The 16903-nt window shown below is 42.7% G+C and overlaps 1 protein-coding gene across 1 annotated transcript in view; it reads left to right on the forward strand.

Moving 5' to 3' along the window:
- The window catches only part of cdh13 (cadherin 13, H-cadherin (heart)), a 236598-nt gene that overhangs the window by 71220 nt on the left and 148475 nt on the right, over nt 1–16903 (forward strand). Inside the window, exon 5 of the mRNA XM_030790562.1 lies at nt 7532–7684. Coding sequence (XP_030646422.1) covers nt 7532–7684 — 153 coding nt within the window. The remainder of the gene's footprint in view (nt 1–7531; nt 7685–16903) is intronic.

The raw sequence follows: 16903 nt of genomic DNA on the forward strand, positions 1-16903 counted from the left end.
GTGGGCTGTTTTCTTCCTTAGTCCACACAGTGGAATGCACAGGATGGTACGAGGTGGTCCCCATTGCCCCGAATGACCGCTTTGTGTCGTGGTAAGATAGTGCCACTGTAATTCCAGGAGCAGGAAGACAAGCCAATGAAATCTATACTGTTTGTCCTGATCCAACCCATGCATTCAATCCCCCCCCCCCCCCCCCCCCCCCCCCCCCCGCTCCGTTTAGTTCACTCTCACTGTGAGGCTGTGTGACAGGGCAGGCTAACCATGGCCTCTCTCTCTCACCTGATGCTGAATGTGAAAAAGCAGGAAAAATTGATTTTCAGCACAGATAAACCTTAATTTCTTCTAAGCTATGTAATACTGAAAATTCATTTTTTATGAGTGATTTTTTTTTCTGTCCTGAGGAACATGAGAGTTAGATAAGTGAGAGCCATAAAATTGGACAGAGAGAGAGAGAGAGAGAGAGAGAGAGAGAATGAAGGACAGTGAGTGTCTGGTTGTATCTTTTCATCCGGTGAAAGAAGAGTAAATGTGTACTTGTCCATCCTCCCTCCCTCCCTTTTTTTTGGTTTTCTTTCTCTCAGGAGGACTGGCATTTCTGTGCAACTGTCTTCCTCCCACCATCTCAGAACAGCACATATGTTTATGCAGCCTATCCCCCTCCATCTCTCTGTTTCACACACACACTCACACACACACACACACACATGGCCAGCAGGAAAGCACAGTCAGACTACAGAGAGACATCATTACGTGTTTACTCACACTTAGTGTGTGGTGTAGTTGTTTGCGTCTCTCTTCAGCTGTGTGTGTGTGTTTGTCTCTGCGTGTGTGTATGTGTGTGTCTGCGTGTGTGCGTGTGTGTGCATGCGTGTGTGTACGTATCTCTGCGTGTGTGTATGTGTGTGCATGTGTGTGTGTGTGTGTGTGTGTGCATGCGTGTGTGTGTCTGCGTGTGTGTATGTGAGTGTATGTGTGTGTGTGTGTGTGTGCGCATGTGTGTGTTAAGCTCGCACCAGCCCACACTCATTCGGAGCAGGAAGTGGGAGTTGAGTAAACTGCTGGTTTACTCAACGCTGCATCACTCATGCCTGAAGCCTTTTTCATTTCCTCTAATTGATTGTGTTAATTGTGTTAGGAAGGGCCCCCAAGCTCTCACTTGCTCTTTCTCCTTTGTTTGTTTGTTAAATTTGTTTGCTTTTAATAATAGAAAAGTAGAACATATAGATGAGTTGTCAGTGGATAGCCAGACCGTGTGACGTTTATCTATCCAACATAGCAGCCCCTTAAATGAGGAACTGTGGAAAGCAATTAAAAGGTGAATTTGCCCTAGATTTTGATGCCCGGTTTGACACAGTTGTCATGGAAAGGGGTATTATTGGATGTTTAATATCAGTGCTCACCTCTGCACGCTGCGCTCGTCACAAATTGGAACCGTGCTGTTCCCCTTCCCAAAGATTCCGCTGTCCGGACCTGACCTTGCGTTGACCTCACTGCTCGGCATCCTCTCAGGGCCAACAGTTTGGAGCTCCCCTGGGAAACGGTTTTGTTGTCTGCTCCTGCCGTAAGCACTCCAGAACGAATCTTCTCGTAAGAAGCCTTGAAATGTAGATCAGATATGGTCAGAATTGTCATTTGCCACAAAAGGCTGTTAGATCGCTGGTTGCCGGGAGAATTAATGAGACGAGAATGTCTGGTAACAGTGAAAAGGGGTCGTCATGTCCATGCCTGGTGCCTGCTACACTACCGGACTCGACAAATCAACTCCTCGGGATTTCGATTACGGAATCGGTTTATAATGTTGGCCGTTACCCACCACCACTGGGCCCCAGTGCCAAGTCAGAGTCTTTCCCGTTCCTCTGTGTCTTATACAGATCAACACCAATCTCGCCGTGAGTGTCCATGTTTGAGGGAGTGTGTAAGTGAGTGTGTGTGTGTGTTAACAGATCAATCTCAATTCCCATGTGTCACAAAAAATCTGCTCTAGAATGTTACACGCTGAGCGTTAAAAGTTCAAATTTCCACTATTTATAATAATAATAATAATAATAATACAAATTTATTTATCACTATTTATAGTCTCAAAGGGCTTTACGTGTCGATAACAAAGTCAAATCAAAATGATATTATCCATAAGTTAGGGAGAATAGATAAGTCTTTCGGTTGGTTTTTAAGTTAGTTTAGATGCATTAACATTTTCTTTTTTTACTGTTAGAGATACATTCATTATGAATTACAATAAAACAAATAAGTCAACACGAGTAAATATTTGACCAGTTCACACAGAGAGAGGATATCCACTACCTTCTCTGTGTGAAGTGGTGTGACAATGGCTTTGGCCCAGGAGACAGAGGGATGCTGGCCTCGTACTGGAGGGCATTAAGTGCTATTAGTCCCCTCCCTTCCTCTGGCTGTTGCTGCCGAGCTGTCGAGGAAGTCACGCCGTGTCTTTCCCAGCATGCCACGGCACCTCTCGGTGGCTCTACCTGCGGTTAAACGACGAGACCCTCCAAACGAGAGTGTCGCTTTTTTGTTTATCAGTTAGCGCGCGTCACAACGTGTAGCACAACGTCGAAACAAACAGCTGAATGTCTTTTTTTAAAAGCTGTGATGAGTGACAGAACGGATGTCTGTGTGTACACCACTGTCTGCACTAGAACTCCCAGTGAGAAAGAGAGAGAGAAAGTTGTGATGTTTGAATAATGGAGTGAGAGAGGAATTAGCCAGTGAAAGAGAGGATGAGTGACTAGAGAGGTGAAGGGGATGTGTGTGTGTGTGTGTGTGTGTGTGTGTGCGCGTGCGCGTGTGTGTGTGTATGTGTGTGTGGGGGGGGGGGGGGGGGGGCAGAGTAATGTTATAGAAATTGCTGTCAGGTCAGTTTGAAAACAAACATAAAAAAGAAAAACTAACACTGTGGAAAAGACTACATACATACATTTAAAAAAAAAAAAAAAAGTTTCCAAGGACTAGCATCAACATTGAGTAGGTTGTCTGACAGCACAGTTTGAAAAACACCACGTTAAAATAAATCAGGCTGTCAAAAGAGTGATATTTCTGCTTCGCAGGTGAATTTGTGAGACTTAGCTAAGTTAACCTTTTTTTTTTCTCCTGTGAGAAACACTAAAAAACTAAAAAAAAAAAAAACCCTCCTTCCTTAGCTATTATCAAGACTATTCAGCGCCAGCGTCTTGTATTTTCTCTGAATGTCAAAGTCAACCTGTTCTTCTCAACATTCGACTCAAGGCCATTCCGGATCATTCTGACTTATTTCTGGGCGTGATTTTTTAAACTCTTCTTTAAACTCATCTCCAGGGCTTTTTATTCATTCTTGGTACATTCTATCTCCTTATCTCCCCATCATTTTCATAGCTACTGATTCTGTCGGCCAATCAGAGTGGACTAATTGTGCTGCTGTTTGATCAATGGAGTGACATGTTGTGTCTCTGTGTAAGAGACTCATCATCTGTGAGAAATATCAGACGGCCCATTCTTAATTGCCATGTGAGTAGGTGGCCAATCAGCAGCTGGCTGAGTGCTGGAGCACTCTTGTGATTGGAACTCTGGCTGTGACCTTGTTAGGACAAATCACACAGTCTTTAGGATCTGTCCAGCATGTGAAAAGCCTCACACAGAAACAGAGAGGGCAAATCTGTGTGTGTGTGTGTGTGTGTGTGTGTGTACGTGTGTGTTTGTGCGTGCACGCTCGCTCATGAAATCCCAGTTGGGAAAGACTTCTCACTGTCTGTCGGCCACACACTTCAGAGACTAGCGGGCTAGACCTCTGCTCTCACATTCTCTCTGTCTTTGCTAAAAACAACATTTGTCAGCTGCTTAGCAGTGTTCTAAGCATGGCCTTTTTTTTCTGTCTCTCGCTCTCTCTCTCTTCATTACCTTGAGCTACCAAGAGCATTAGGGTACCAATAACATGTTGTTTGTGTGGTTCCTGAGTGCCACAGAAACTCAGTTTGAGGTTAAACCAGGAGAGTTTGAAGGTAATTTATAGTTTTATTTGTTTACTCTCACAGTAAAACCAAAGAGAGTATTATCTCATGCACTCAAGTTTTGTTCGCTGGGTGCCTCTCATGACTGTTGTATTGTCTCGGAGAAAGAGTCCTCTTTTTCCTGTCACAAACACACACACACACACACACACACACACAGAATAACAGGGTACTGTTTGTCTTTAAGGTCCACACTGTCAGTAATGAGAGCTGACAGAAATAGGTGAAGCTCTCCCACAAGACCTCACTCAGTGACTGTTGTTTGTTTGTGTGTGTGTGTAAGTGTGTGCGTGTGCGCGTGTGAGAGCGGTAAACACTAAGGCATCGTGCCACCCTCTCTGTGATCAATGGCTAAAGCAACAAGGCAGGCCTGCAACACCCCATAAGATCTCCTTGATCACTCTAAACTTTTACCGACAGTCCCTCCCTCTTCTCTCTCTCTCTGTCTCTCTCTCTTTATCTCTCTCTCTGTCTCTCTCTCTCTCTTTGTCTCTCTCTCTCTCTCTCTCTCTCTCTCCTGCCTCCTCCTTGCTCTCTCGTACTCCCCTAAACTTCTGAAAGAATTTTGCTTCATTCTCTCTGCAGAAAAGCCTTAAAAAAAAAAAAAGAAAAAAAGAAAAAGAATAGGGTTCACACTCTCTCCAGATCCTCTGTGATTCTTTCATACATACGACTGAAAGACATGAAGTGCCACTTTTGAAGTTATTGACCACACTGTTCGATATAACGGTACCACACTGCAGGCGCCGACTGATGAGAGCTCGGCCTGGACCAGCACTCCCACTGGAAGATTCCAGAACCCAGACTGAGGCTTTCAGAGGGAGGGAGTGATGTCGCAGAGAGAGGGAAGAACGAGAAAAGAAGAGGGAATTGTGTGGACGGGCAGGAGACAGACCCCTGCTGCTCTGTGTTTTGTGCCTTTGAAGACTAGCAAGTTCAAGTACAACACGACTGAGAGGGAGAAGAGAGAGAAAGAGAGAGAGAGAGAGAGAGATCCTTCACTCCTTATTATGAATTTCATTAACCATGCTCTTTCAGGTAGAGAACAGACTTTTTTTATCCCTTTTTAAAATGGATCCTGTTCTCTCTCATCAGTTCTAATGGTGCTTATTGTGTTGTGTTGGTAATATGTATATATAATCACTCTTTAGAGACAGATATACTATAGATTAAGATTCCTCAACAATAAATAAATAAATTTCTCCCTCTCATATAAAAGTTAGAAGTGTTACACTTTTATGCTGGACCTTTTTTTTGTTTTGTTTTGTAAGTTTGTGATTAGTTTGTAATCACCTCTGTTCACTTCCAGTAGTTGAATAGAATATTAGATTGTTAAAGAACACTGTAATTTATTTGTGAGTGGGTTAATGTTCTGGGGGTTCTTTGTGTTTCTTTTGTGTGTGTGTGTGTCTTTGGTATATTATCACCTGCACTGCTTTATGAAAGAGGCCCATGGCACATGCTCGGGCTTTTCTCGGAGTAAAACTGCACTCAGCCTAATATGTGATGGTCTAATTTCCTGGCTTTTAGCTTGGCTTTTTCCTTTGTAAACACTGTGTTTTTAAGACCCTTCCCACCCAAGCCACTCACATGTACTTTGGCCTCTCACTCAAATTGCTTAGCAAGTATTGCTCTGGATAATAGTGCATCTTCAGTTAGCAGGCCCTGTAATTAGATAAAAAAAAAAGTTGTTTTTTTTTTTTCTTTTTCAAGGAAGATAAACAGGTCTAAAGGGAGCGTTTACTTGAACAATGACTTTACATGGCTTGTTCTTTTATTTATTATTAAATGGGGGATTTCTTCGTAACTTCCCTTTCCGTGAATATGATAACAGAAGGTGTGTTGTGTATGATCTTATATACGTATCTTATCTTTTTTTTTTCCCCCGCTGCTGTTTTTTTCCTACCCTGATACTGTTTATATCAAACAGCCCGACTCCAAAAACACTGTGCAAACTCTTCCAAAATGCTGATGCTGTGTTATTAAACAAATTACATTTCTGCACTACACTGTATGTACTGTATCTGCTGTACAAGTGACTGGTCTGAACTTTGCACCTCCTTATTTACCAACTGTTTAATTATAAAGTTATTATATCCAATATGGCACTGAACAACCTATAGACAATCTATAGTACTGGACAGTCTAACACTTATAACCCTAACCAGAGTGATGAAGAAGTGAACTGAAGTGAATTGAATTTAGTTGAGTTGAGTTAAATTGAAGTGTGAATGTAGAGGTGCGTTCAAATTTGGCAAACTGAGGCATACGTTCCAGGCGAACGCGTTTTCTTTTAACTTTTAAATGTGAACGTTTTTTTAGGTCAGCACACTCCGACGACATTAATCCTCAAGGTCACTAATAACAAACAAGGAATCGTTTCAAAATTTAAATACCTAACGCTTTAGCTGTATGCGATGTATGCGCGTTATTCTAAACTAACGACCACAGAGAGCAATACAAACGCTTAGCTTACGCTAAGGATGGATGACGATAGCATACAAAAAAGACGCTTTCAGAAAAAGTAACAACGTAACTGACAGACAAATTAACCACTTGAACTGTTGTAATAAGATTAAATAAAATCGAACACAAAGTACGTTTTCTGGGATAACTCCCATCTGCGCACACATCTCCCTTAGTCCAGTGTCCATGTCTTTTCGCCCGAACGACCTCCTCAGACCGTTTGCATGTGTTCGCAAACGTTCGCAGTGAACTCAAAGCAAACGGAGGACTGTTCGACATTGTTCGCAAACGTTTGCCTTTGTTCGCTCATTTGAACGCACCTCAGGTCCATTTACATATAGAGCATATTCCATATTACATCATATAATCTTGCCCACCGTGATGTTGATACAAATGCATGCAATGTCAAAGTCATGTGTCAAGGGCATCAAGGATCTCTTGAAGCAGCAGTAATTGCTATAAAATCTTTATGTCATGAATCACAGTAAAAAAAAAAAAAAAAAACCTCACATACAACCAAAGCAAGTGTGTAAGTAAATAAAGTCAGTAGGTGTATTTGTGTTTTGTGTTGTCTTGCGTGTGTGTGTGTTTGCATGTTCTATCATTAACGTTTTTCCGTTTTTTTGCTCCTAACCTGCTGCGTGCTGATTGGAATCTTTTGGATCTGCCTGCTTTTTGGCAGTCGCATGTGAGTACTGCTTAAACCAGATTGTTATTAGTATAATGGCTATATTTACTATAATCTCTGCAGGAAGAATGGTGGTGATTATCCCATGTGTTCACTCAGGGAAAAGTAGTGGTCTATCTCAGGAAAGGCTCTTATGATGAATGGGAGGAGTGGAAATGTTTACTAGATATGTGTTGTATAAATAATCAGTAATTGCGATTGATATTAATTTCCTCTCATTTAGTTGGTGCAGTCAAACTAGTCCAATTAACATCATGACTGCTAATTATTGTAGCACTGCCCGCTTCAGGTCATTTATGAAAAGTGTTCAGAACTCTGTAAACCCAGTCATTCGTTAGACTTTAATTTTGTGTGTGTGTGTCCTTTTTAATCCCTTTAGGTGATATCGTCTGAGTTGAAAGAGGACCACATCTTCCGTCTGACAGGAAAAGGGGCGGACCAGGACCCGAAGGGCGTGTTCAGCATCAACAGATTGACAGGCGAGGTGGCCGTTAGCAGAGCTCTGGACCGTGAGGACATTGCCTTTTACCATGTGAGTAACAACATGGCGAAACAGAGAGCAGAACAAACAGTGGGAGAAGAGCAGCAGCGATGTAGAGAAAGCTCTAGAACTTCAGCAGTGAGCCAGTGGAATGCTGTCATACCAAAACTATTCAAAGCTTTGGTCTTTTTTCTTGTGAGCTGGTGAGAAAATATAGGGGTTAGCAGTGGTATCGATGCTATATCAAAATCTGTGTTAAAGGGTTTGTTAGAGCTTTTTTAAATACCTGTCTAAAAGGAAAAGCTAGCATAGTGACAAGAACAGGCTTAGACATAACTTTTGTTAACCAGACATATGACAAGGTAAACGGTCGCTGTGGTAATGCTGGAGCAGATGTGTATTCATCAGCAGACGGATTTTTGAGCAAATGCTAGAAACAACGCAGATGCTATTTCAATGAATCCAAAAAAACAAGCAAACCAAAAAAAAAAAAAGTTTTGCTGAACCTTTCTTTCTATTTTATTTATTTATTTATTTATTTATTTATTTTGGGGGGAGAGGGGTGGTCTAGAACATTCTCCCCCAACTCTTATTATACTGATAGTTGAACTTAGTACATATGAGTCCCACACATGTTGTCTGGAGCTGGACTAATGAAACTGGCTGTGTTTGAACAGTAATAATATGGATCGAGTCCTGACTGTGTTTGAACAGTAATAATGTGGATCGAGTCCTGACTGTGTTTCGAACAGTAATAATATGGATCGAGTCCTGACTGCGTTTGAACAGTATTAATATGGATCGAGTCCTGACTGTGTTTGAACAGTATTAATATGGATCGAGTCCTGACTGTGTTTGAATGGTATTAATATGGATTGAGTCCTGACTGTGTTTGAACAGTAATAATACAGATCGAGTCCTGACTGTGTTTGAACAGTGATGATGTGGATCGAGTCCTGACTGTGTTCGAACAGTAATAACATGGATCGAGTCCTGGCTGTGTTTTAACGGTGATAATGTGGATCGAGTCCTGACTGTGTTTGAACAGTAATAATATGGATTGAGTCCTGACTGTGTTTGAACAGTGATCATGTGGATTGAGTCCTGACTGTGTTTGAACAGTGATAATGTGGATCGAGTCCTGACTGTGTTTGAACAGTAATAACATGGATCGAGTCCTTACTGTGTTTGAACAGTATTAATATGGATCGAGTCCTGACTGTGTTTGAACAGTGATAATGTGGATTGAGTCCTGACTGTGTTTGAATGGTATTAATATGGATTGAGTCCTGACTGTGTTTGAACAGTATTAATATGGATCGAGTCCTGACTGTGTTTGAACAGTATTAATACGGATCGAGTCCTGACTGTGTTTGAACAGTGATAACATGGATCGAGTCCTTACTGTGTTTGAACAGTAATAATACGGATCGAGTCCTAACTGTGTTTGAACAGTGATAATGTGGATCGAGTCCTGACTGTGTTTGAACAGTGATAATGTGGATCGAGTTCTGACTGTGTTTGAACAGTAATAACATGGATCGAGTCCTAACTGTGTTTGAACAGTGATAATGTGGATCGAGTCCTGACTGTGTTTGAACAGTGATAATGTGGATCGAGTTCTGACTGTGGTTGTGTCACAGGACGTTTTGGTGGATTCTAGGATGGGTCCAGTGTTCTCGCTTATTAATTTATGGATCCTGCAGACACTGAAGAGTGGTACAATTTTCAGAAGGTGAATCAGATAGGATTGTTGTGTCTTTGATTGTAACTTGGCCATTCAGTTTTGAAAGGAGAGCGAGCGAGAGAGAAAGAGAGAGAGAGTACACATTATATGAGGGAGAGATTTTTTTTTTTTTCGTTCAGGTTTATCTCTTGTGAAAGACTTCAGGTGCGGGGGAGGCTGAAAGCTTTTAATTTTAATCAGAAAACAGACTTTCCCAAACACCACACCTTGGCCAGAAGAGAGTGTTGGTCTGGGGCAACAGCAGATAAAAAAGAGAGACAATGCATGGGCTTTGATATTTGCTGTCTGTTGAAAGTAACATGTTCTTTGAATCTGGACCTACGAGTCTGGTCTAAATTTTGTACTTTCCTTCCACTGTTTTCCAGATAAAAGAAAGTTTGGTCAGGGTTTTTTTTTGTCATCCCTTGTCAAAGAGAACTGAGAAACATACTTCTGGGTTTTTTGAGATGTGTGTATGAGGAACTCCTTCAATAAGAACGTTTCCAACTTCACGCCTCTGTTCTTCCCGACTGCTCTGCTCTGATAAGACATGTTTAAAAAAGCGACTTTTATTTTTTGTCAGAATCTCGATTTGGCAGTCATACCTGACTTGTCTTTCTGGGCAAAAAAAAGAAGAAAAAAAATTATATATATATATATATATATATATATTTAAAGAGAGGGAAACTCGTGAGTACTCTTCTCTAGCTCACTGCCCAAACCATCCAGTTCCACTCTGAGTTTGAGTGTTGAGGATGGTTCGTAGCAGGAGGAGAGTTTGGAGAGACTCATGGGTATGGTGACTAGACATGTAGTGCCAGCTGGAACTGCCAGTGCAGGAACGGGGCTCACAAAGACGGCACACGGGGGAATAACAACCCAGGTGGGATCAAAGCCCATGTTCAACGTGGTACTTGACATTTACATCTCTCTATCCTTCACTCACTCTCTCTCTCTCTTGTTCGCTTTCCTTTTCTCTCTCTCTCTCTCTCTCTCTCTCTCTCTCTCTTTCTCTCTCTCTCTCCCCCTCTCTCCCAACGCTTGGCTCTTCACTTCCACACACACAGTCTGCAATTTCAATCGTAACTGGCAGGCATGCTATTCATCAAAGCCTGCCATTTTACACCATTAATACTCACGCATTCTCTCTCTCTCTCTCTCTCTCTCTCTCTCTCTCACTCTCTCTCTCTCTGCTGTTTTCTGTTTAAATAAAATCACTTTTTTTTTTTGTTTCGGGAGAGAATGCTCAGACACTGATTCCCAGGAGTAACAGAGATATAATAATCCACTGGCTTGGCCTCTGTGAGCTGTTAGGCTTCTGTCTTCTAATAGTGTGTTGTTGTGCTGTGCTACACTGTCACTCTAATAACACAGAGCAGGATTTTCCCATCTCTTCGCCCTGGCCACCGCGCGCGCGCGTGCGTGCACACACACACACACACACACACACACACACACACACACACACAGACACACAGACACACACATAGTATCTCTCTCTCTCTCTCTCTCTCTCTCTCTCTCTCTCTCTCCTTCATGCAGGGACAACACCATTTGAGTGTGCTTCACCTAATTCCACATCACCAAGCCAGGAATAACCGCATTTTGCAGCTAATCCCTTAACAGTGTATCAGGAATAATTACACTTGGGCTAATTCTGCCCCTGGCGCGGTAGGAGTAATCACGCGCTTCCACCAGTGAGCTCTGATGAGTGGGATCCAGTCCAGTCCACTCCCAGTGGCTTTCTGGAGCAGCGTCTGTCGGCTCTCTCAGTCGCTCTATCGCCGCGTCCCAGACTGCTCCTCTCTCTCTCCCCACGACCAGTTTCCCTCCATCTGCTCCTCTAAGACTCCCCCACCCCCCCACCCACTCCCTCCAAAGATTTCATTCCGCACCTGATTCGGCTAATCAAGGTCTTGATGATTCGTTGACGTGTTGAATCGGTTGTCTTAGAACACGGAGAATTTTTTTTTTTTTTTTTAGGTGGAGTTGATAGGATTCCGAACATCAGGTGTCACGTCTGACTCGCTGTTGGTTAGTCGATATGTGCTGGAGCGTAGCCAAGCCAGAAGCCCGCTTTTTCAATTCGTCTTTTCTCTTTCTTTCTTTCTTTCTTTCCAGTTTATGATTCATTTTTTTATTGTTGACTAAACTGATATACAGACGTGTATGAGGAAAAGAAGGACAGGAGGAGAGGATGATCGGTGTGAACTGATGAATGCCAGAGAGGGAGAGAGAGAGAGAGACGTTTAGAAAGGCTCTGTTTGGTACAGCTGGAGTATTAGAATAATTTATGGTTATTTATTTCAACATTATGGCAGCTGACTGAATTTGTTGACTCACTGCTGTTTAAATTTACTACCCACATCTTCTCCCCTCGTCTCATTTACTGAGAGAGGCTGAGCACATCTGAGCACACCACACCACACAAACACACGCACACGTACACATGCATGTGCACACACACACGCACACACACATGCATGCATGCGCACACACACATACACGTACACATGCATGTGCACACGCGCACGCACACATACATACACACATACACATGCATGTGCACGCACACACACACACACACACAACACAAGCACTCAGTAAGACATGACCAGCAGACTGGTCAAACGGTATGACTCGGCAAACATCCACTGTCACAATCTACTTCCCATTTTTTTCTTCTCCGTGTTTGGAGAGAAAAAAGATTAAAAAAAGAAACTGTTCAACAAAGAGACGGTACAGAGTTTATCAGAGTGTGTCACAGGGGATCCGTCCTTCCCTTCTGTTTGCTGACCCTGACAGAGAGACACATTCACTCTCTCTGTAGACTAATGCACCAAAATACATTATTCATCAACCCATCAGATTATATGAGGTTTTAACTATTCATATGTCCTGTGTGGTTTGATAATGAAAAGATGAAAGAGGTGAAACAGTTAAATGAGGAGAAAAGAATAGAAAAAAAAAAACAGAGCTAACAAAAAGAAAAGAGGAATGTCTCAGAGGAAGAAGGATTTTAGTGAGAGTGAGCACTGGATTACTGCGTTCAGGTGGAAAAAAAAAAAAAGTTGGATGGAAGTTTAAAAGCCTGGAGTTCCTCCAACGACTCGAAGAGAAGTACTTGCCAAGTACCTGTAGGGAGGGAGAGAGAAAAAGAGAGGGAGAGAGAAAGAGAGAGGGAGAGAGAGAGGGAGAGAGAAATAGAGGAGAGAGAAAGAGAGAGAGAGGGAGGGAGAAAGAGAGAGAGGGAGAGAGAGAGAGAGGGAGAGAGAAATAGAGGAGAGAGAAAGAGCGAGAGGGAGGGAGAAAGAGAGAGAGGGAGGGAGGCAGGTGGATATGTATTGTGCTCTGCCTCTGTTTTATCCTGTGTGTATTGACTATTGTCAAACTTGCGTGAGCAGTCGGTGGACAGTGTGGAAATGACTGGAGAAGGAGAATACGTAATCTCCTCCAATGAGCACAGGAGGATCACTTCACTGAGCCTGGAAATCAGAGAGACACAGAGCCGGCAGCAGACCCATCCTCTTAGTGTTACACTACTCTCTCTTCTCCTCCTTCACTGGACAACTTAGACTAAGCCCTTAAAAAGCTGATATGGATTTGAGTCAAGAGACATTTGGGCGTACAGACAGAGAGGACTGTTTAACACAGCAGTACAGCTCCGGAGACATAGTTAATTACCAGCAGCACAGAAAAATGACAGGAGATGTGGTCCACTACAGCTGTCTGTTACTATCGATACATCACACACACGTAGAGAAGAGGTCAAAGAATTATCGTAAGTGATTTAGTCAACCCCCTTCAAAAATAAAGAAAAAAAATCATCCCCCTCTTTCATAACATTTTATAAACCTGTCTATAATGCTTTTAAAGCAATTCACAAGACCCAGTTTGCTCATAAATACTTATTCCTACAGTCAGCCATTGGATCAGAGCTCCCATCACTTTATAATGCAGAGTGACAATTCCATGGTGACAAAAATGACACCACCTTGGTCACACTTCTCTGATAAGCTTTTCCATACATACATTAGCACTTTTAGTATGTTATAAATCTATATGAATAAACTGTGGTGATTTATATTCACAGAGACATTAATGCCCACTGCCATATGCATAAGTCAGTTAGGTATCACGGTCAGGAATTTTTAATGTAACTGCGATAAAATATGAAAAGTTTATTCAGCAAAAGTAAAACTAAACAAATCTGATGGAGGGAGAATAAGTGATGAATAGTAAAAGAAAAAAAAAGAGGAGCAGATGGAGAGACCATTAAAAAAAAAAGTCAAACATTGCTAAAAAGGAGCATGCGGTAGTTGTTTGTATTGTGCTGACGGATCTGGAGTGCTGGCTGTGTGTGTGTGAGCTGCTTCGTTTCCCGCCCGTGCGGTCGACGAACGTCACGGCTTCGTTCCCGCTTTTCCCCGCTCCGCTCGCATCTCAGCTGACGCGTTTCGTTTTTCCCAGCCGAGAGAGAGAGAGAGAGAGAGAGAGAGAGAGAGAGAGAGAGAGAGAGAGAGAGAGAGAGAGAGAGAGAGAGAGAGAGAGAGCGCCCCAGCGGTTACCGCGGTGATCTTTCCCCTGCTGTTCCTGGTGTTTGTGAGGCTGCGGTGGGGGCTGGGGGGCCCAATGTTGGCAAAGCGGATGTTTTGATCCACCGCAGGAAAGTAATGGAATCGCCATGTCCGACAGCTGTTTGTACACCATCAATCTGAACCCCACTCTGCACTCCTCAGGCTTTGGCATTGTTTGTGTGTGCGTCTTCGGTATCTGTGGAACAGTGACTGATGCTCATCTGAATTTAATTACAGTCTATATGCTGTATGATTGAACTGAGTCTGAAATTTAAAAAAAAAAAAAAAAAACAGGCTCTGAGATCAATTTTGAAATTTAGAGAGGATAAAAAAAATCTTGACAGTTGAGTTTCGTGTTACTGTTTGGCTGAATGATCTTCTTTTCCGACATGTTTTTGGTATTTCCTTTTTCTCAATGTCAAGAAATCGGCGGTCTGTCAGGGCCCGCTGAAGACGTTTGTTTCCAGCTGAAATGCGAGAAAACCTGCCATGTCAATCGGAGGTGGCCTACGGTAAAATCAGATTATAACATCATTTCGCACTCTCATTATAGTCCATCTAACACTAATTACAGTCATTATTTTCCCCGTTAATAGTTATGATCTCCAAGGTCCTCTGCTCTGAGATTGGCTCCTCTGTAAGAACGACCTCTTTTCGGTTCTTATCGCCTCTCTCTCGCCTTCTGGAACGTTCTTTCCGTGAGGGGAACGCTACGTCTAAACGTCAGCATTAACGATCGCCGATCGGACCCCGCCTGAATCTTTGACGGGGAAAAACGATCCTGCAGGGGCAAAGACTTTGTCTCAGTTCAGAGACGCGGAGTGCTGTTCTGTTCCTTTAAAAAAGTTGGTACTGGCGCTGAAGTCTAATCAGCCATTCTCGTGCAGTGCCAACCGGTGCCGCGGAGCTGATACATTAGATGTTTAATGGAAGATTAGAATCTCCATTAGTTTAAAGAGTGTTAAAAGACAGGAGAAATTGGAGAGGCTGTTCGGAGGCTTCATGGTGCCCCGCTTTATAATCCGAAGGTCGGAATCGATCAGGATGCTGTAGCACGTTGTATTCAATCAACACCGTCATTTCATTTCACAAGCGAGTGAGTGTTTTAAAGGAGTGACATCAGGACGAGGCAGATTCTGGACAAGTTGATGTGCCGTGATAAGGGAATGAGGGCCGTGCAATTATTCTTTTGATTGAATCTCGTAAGTGCCGTGGCGTTGAGAATGAGAGGGAGTGTGTGACTGTACGTATTTTCTCTTTGTTGGGGAGTTTGACACACTCCCCCAGCATTGTTCTGAGATCTCATCACCCCTAATTAGCAATAGCTGTTCAGTTAATCATCGATTTCTTTTGTTAGTTTCTTTATTTTAATGTTTTATTTCTGCTGATTCCATTACTCTTTTAAGTATTTAGCATCGGACTGATACGCATCCATGGAATGTGGATCGAGGGCGTTTTTTCGTGTCTCGTTCTTGACGTGTGTAATTTCGGTTCTCTGATATGGAGTCTATAGACCCTTCTGAAACGACTTGTTGAACAATTGTCTCATTCCACCTCCGTAGTAATGGAAGTTGATTAATTCATTAGCCCTAATTGAGCACAAGTGACAGCCAGAGACACCGTCACGTGTTCGGCTCAACCCATCCGCTGGATAATATCGAACCGAAGATGACACACAGACACGTGTAAAATGTATTTCGAGTGTGTTTGTCGCAGTCAGCCTGGAAAACGGCTACTTTTCTTTTTTCAGTTAAAGACATTTCAACAAGACACTGGTCATATAGAGGTCAATCTGTCAGCTATGGAGAGAGAAAGAGTGAAAAAAAACAACAACAACAACAACAAAAAAAAACACTTCACCGTGGAAAAGTTCCAGATGAAGGAACAAAAGGGAAAAAAAATGAAACAAAGTCTATGTTATCGTGATTTGTTAAAACAAATTTTTTTTTCACGCAAATTCTATTAAAAATACACTTCTCAAAGTGTTTAATATAACTGATTGAACCTGATTACCATGGCAATAGTAATGAAAAATTAAGAAACTTGTGCCAGGTTCATTTAGTCCATTTAACATGTGGCAAAACATTCCATTACCTGCAGTGAGCATGTTTTTTATACCACAATATGTGCTATATATATATAGATGTATATTGCATTTCCCAACTACTGTCACGCAATGTTCTGAATGTTGTATATTAAAAGCTCTTGACATGACAGGCTATACACCGATCTCATTCGCAAGCATTAAAAGCATCCAGAGCCTATTCACTGTCCAGTTCACTTGTCCGTGAGAACTGATAGCTCTTGTGTATGGCAGTTTCACTGGAAGACTTAGGATTTCCTTTTGAGAATAAGTAACCACAGGCACAGAATGGCGTCTGAGTCGGTCACATCGCAGAGTTGTGTTGTGGATGAATATCTAAAAGGGCGGCGTGAATCCACTGACCCAGCCGCTGGTGCTTTAGGCTTGCACAGTTGGGCTGAACCTGCATGTAGAGGCCAGGCTCTGCTGCTGATGGAACACTGCTATCTCTGTCACCCATGCTCTGCATACTGCGGCTACAGACTCAGTAGAGATGTCTGGTTCACTCATACAGGCTCTCTCTCCTGCCCCATCCCTCTCTCACACACATAGACGCAGTCTCTCTCTCTCTCTCTCTCTCTCTCTCTCTCTCTCGCTGTCTGTCTTTCTGTCTGTGTCTCTCTCTCTCTCTCTCTCTCTCTCTCTCCACTAGGTGTAGTACAGGTTCAATCTCATAAGTGATTTCCGATAATGGTCCCATCAGAAGTGATGGCTAATTACTGTCTTCCCCATTTTGCCATTTTGGAGACAGAGAGAGGGTCTTTAGTGTTGAGAGCTGCCAGCATCTGACAGGTCCCGACAGCCCCAAAAAAAAAAAAACAGAAGCAGCAGAAACACTCTCAGCACTACAAGCTCACCTGGCAGTCTCAATTACTCTTCTTATT

This window comes from Chanos chanos, chromosome 13 (genome assembly GCF_902362185.1).
Source record: "Chanos chanos chromosome 13, fChaCha1.1, whole genome shotgun sequence".
NCBI classification, from domain to species: Eukaryota; Metazoa; Chordata; class Actinopteri; order Gonorynchiformes; family Chanidae; genus Chanos; species Chanos chanos.